We start from the raw sequence: 3273 nt of genomic DNA, 5'->3' as shown, positions 1-3273 counted from the left end.
TCTGGGCAAAATCTTCTTGACCAAATATGGGCCTTCCCAATTCGGTTTGAACTTCTCTCTCGGGTTGAATGCAGTAGGCCTTGTATGCTTCAATACTAAATCACCAGCTCTGATCTTTCTTGGCTTTACCTTCTTATTGAACGATCTAGCTATCCTTTTTTGATACAATTGCATGTGGTATAGCGCTTTCATCATTTTTCGTCAACCAAAGCCAATTGCTAGCACCTTTGCTCAACCCATTGATATTTTTGTATTTCAGCCTCCAACACAACTCTCAAAGATTTCAACTCTAGTTCAACTGGCAGAAATGCCTCAATTTTGTAAACCATAGAGTATGGCATTCGCCCAGTTGACGTTCGATTAGTTGTCTGATATCCCCAAAGCGCAAAGGGTAATAAAAACTACCAGTCCTTGTGATTCCACACCATCTTTGAAAGTATCTTCTTCAGATTTTTGTTGGCTGCCTCTACTTCTCAGATTTTTGTAAGTGCAAAGGTTTGTACGAGAGAAAACCTATGATGCTCGATCTTGTATTCGCCAGTAGGTCTGCTGTCTCACCCATGAACTGTAATCCGTTATTCGCCATGACATGATGTGGATCCTGTATCTGCAGATCAAGTTTCTTTCTATGAATCTGGCCATCTGCCTTGCCCCTACGGTAGGGAATGACTCGAGTTTGACCCATTTTGAGAACTAGTTGATGGCTACGTCAATGAATATGTGACCATTCAAAGGAGGCTTTATTTCTCCGATAATGTCGATTCCCCAAGCTGTAAAAAGCCAAGGAGACATCAAGTTGTACAGCTCAGTTAGAGGGACGTTACTCAAGTCACTGTATAGCTAGGACTCTCGGCATTTCCTCACTAGTGTTATACAATCCTTCTCCATCTTTATCTAGTAATAACCTTACCCATGATCTTCCTAGTTAACACAATGTCGCTTATATAAGGCCTACATACTATTTTGTGTATTTCCTTAATTACTACCTGAGCTTCTGCTCTAGTCACACACCGGAGCTGTACCCTCGACACCATTCTTCTAAATAGGACCCCCTCGTGGCTGATGTAATTCCTAGCTTGGATTTGCATTGCATACCTTTCCTTGGTTATCACTTCTTTTAAATACTCTCTATTTTTTGTGAACTTCTTTAGTTCATAGAACCATGGCTTCTCTTCTAGTCTTATCTGAATTTGCATTATTCGATCTCCTTGATAACAAGGCGCATCTAATTTCATGATCACCAAAGGCTTTATCGAAAGCTACAAGGGATTGATCCACATAGATGACAGGGTAACTAGTGCATCTGCCATTTGATTCTCATCCCGAGGCAAGTGTATAAAAGAACACTTGGAGCAATTCCACACTAATGTCTTGAAACAGTTGACGTATGGCTTCAACCTTTCTTCCTTTACTTCCCATTCTTCGAGGGCTTGTTGGATTAGCAGCATAGAATTCCCACAAACCATCAAATGCTTAGCTCCTGCTACCATGGCCACTTCTAACCCAAATAAACATACTTCATACTCCGCCATTACATTACTCACTTTAAAGTCCAATCTCTTGGCCATTGGCAGCATCTCCCCTTCTGGCATGATCAGAACTACTCCTAAGCCTGTACCTTTTGCATTCACGTCTCTATCAAAGTACATCTTCAATTCTTGGATCTCGATTGCCCCCAAATTCTTATAAGGAAATTTCAGATCCCAAGGGTCGTCCGCTTCAATTGCGTTTTGGGCTAGAAACTCAGCCACGACCCTATCCTTGACTACCTTCTTAGTGATGTACTCAATGTCAAATTCTATTAGAAGCACTAACCATATAGTCAGCTTCCCGTAAGAGATGGAGTCTCAAATAAGTACTTCAGAGGGTCTATTTTTGAAATTACCTGCACCTTGTAAGATTGGAAGTAGTGCCTCAACTTCCTTGTAGCCCATATCATGGCTAGGCATGTCCTTTCCACAAGGTCGGACTTCGATCTTAATGTAGTAATTTCTTGCTAAGGTAATAGACATCATGCTCCATGTCATTAGGCTCGCACTGCACTACCATCGCCTTATAGCTTCCTCTTCCAAGGCTAAGTATAGGATTAACGGCTTGCCATCCTTCGGCGGCTTGAGCACTGGTGGCTTCATCAAGTATTCCTTGATTATGTCGAAGGCCTTTTGATAGTGTTCATCCTATACAATGGGCTAATGTTTCCTCAAAAGTTTGAAGATGGGATCACAAACTATCGTGAGCTTAGAAATGAACCTGCTAATGTATTGTAGATGTCCTAGTGTGTGTTAGTTATACCAAAACTCTTGCAAATTCATTTCTCAACTTCTTACATTCATATTCTTTCTTTGTAAAGTGTATTAAGTTGAAATCTTTATTCAACTAAAGCTTAAAAAGGGTTGTTGTGTGAGCTTAGATATTAAAAGTATAAGAAATTGGTTGTTAAGTAACCATTAATACTCAAGGGTTAAGGGCCTTAGTGAGAGTTTGATACACTAAGGGAACAAGTTTAGTGTGAGCCTTGAAAACACCAAGTTGTGGGTGAACTTGTAAAATCCAAGGTTGTAATCAAAGTGATTATAGTGAAATACTCAACTGTTATCTTGAGGAGTGGATGTAGGGAGATTTGCTCCTGAACCACTATAAATTCCTTCGTGTAGACTTCTCTAACCCTTAATCTCTTCATCATTTTTGCTTAATCTTTTGTGTTTTTACCTAAAGCCTCTTACTTCTGCAATTTGAGGTAACCAACTCAACCCCCCTTCTTGGTTCCAAAGGGACAACAAGTGGTATCAAAGCAAAGTCACTCTTATCAAGCTTAATTGTGAGTGCAAAGATCATGGCAACCAACGAAGTAGCCCAATACCTCAAGCCATTCTTTGATGGATTCGATTATGCTTTTTGGAAATTCTGTATGGAAATATATTTATATTTCTATGGCATTGAAGTGTTAGATTATGTAATAAAGGAATGTAAAGCTCCCGCCAAAAAAATAATAGGGAAAAAAGGATTCTCCCTAGAGAAGAATGGATTGATGCCCATAAGAACAAGCAAGCAATGACTATACTTATGAGTTATCTCTCTAGAGAAAAGTGTGGGATAGTGCAATATTGCACCACAACTCGTCAAATTTGGACTATCTTGGAGAACTACCATGAAAGCATAAAACAAGTAAAATCAAGGAAGATCAAAATGTACGTCACCAAGTACGAAATGTTCAAGATGAAACCTAACGAGTTTGTCACCGATATGATAAATAGACTTCTCACGATCATCAAC

General features: G+C 39.6%; 1 protein-coding gene across 1 annotated transcript; it reads right to left on the bottom strand.

The window, feature by feature from the left end:
- Positions 1 to 218: 218 nt before the first annotated feature.
- On the bottom strand, positions 219 to 1949 carry LOC125369915. The gene is made up of 4 exons (XM_048373319.1): positions 1886 to 1949; positions 1365 to 1798; positions 987 to 1259; positions 219 to 368 (listed from the first exon to the last, which is right to left on the bottom strand). The coding sequence occupies exons 1-4, from the start codon at positions 1947 to 1949 to the stop codon at positions 219 to 221; spliced, it is 921 nt and encodes a 306-aa protein (XP_048229276.1).
- Positions 1950 to 3273: the final 1324 nt, after the last annotated feature.

This window comes from Ricinus communis, chromosome 1 (genome assembly GCF_019578655.1).
Source record: "Ricinus communis isolate WT05 ecotype wild-type chromosome 1, ASM1957865v1, whole genome shotgun sequence".
Classification (NCBI taxonomy): domain Eukaryota; kingdom Viridiplantae; phylum Streptophyta; class Magnoliopsida; order Malpighiales; family Euphorbiaceae; genus Ricinus; species Ricinus communis.
The sequence above is the reverse complement of the archived record's forward strand: the minus strand, read 5'-3'. Positions and strand labels throughout refer to the sequence as shown.

Excerpts from the sequence above, each read along its gene's own strand:
- LOC125369915 (XM_048373319.1), bottom strand. The coding sequence starts at position 1,949 with ATGCCTAGCCATGATATGGGCTACAAGGAAGTTGAGGCACTACTTCCA. Across the intron at positions 1,799-1,885 it reads TCCAATCTTACAAGGTGCAG|AATTTGACATTGAGTACATC; the intron begins GTAATTTCAAAA and ends TGCTTCTAATAG. Across the intron at positions 1,260-1,364 it reads TCAACTGTTTCAAGACATTA|CTTTCGATAAAGCCTTTGGT; the intron begins GTGTGGAATTGC and ends AATCCCTTGTAG.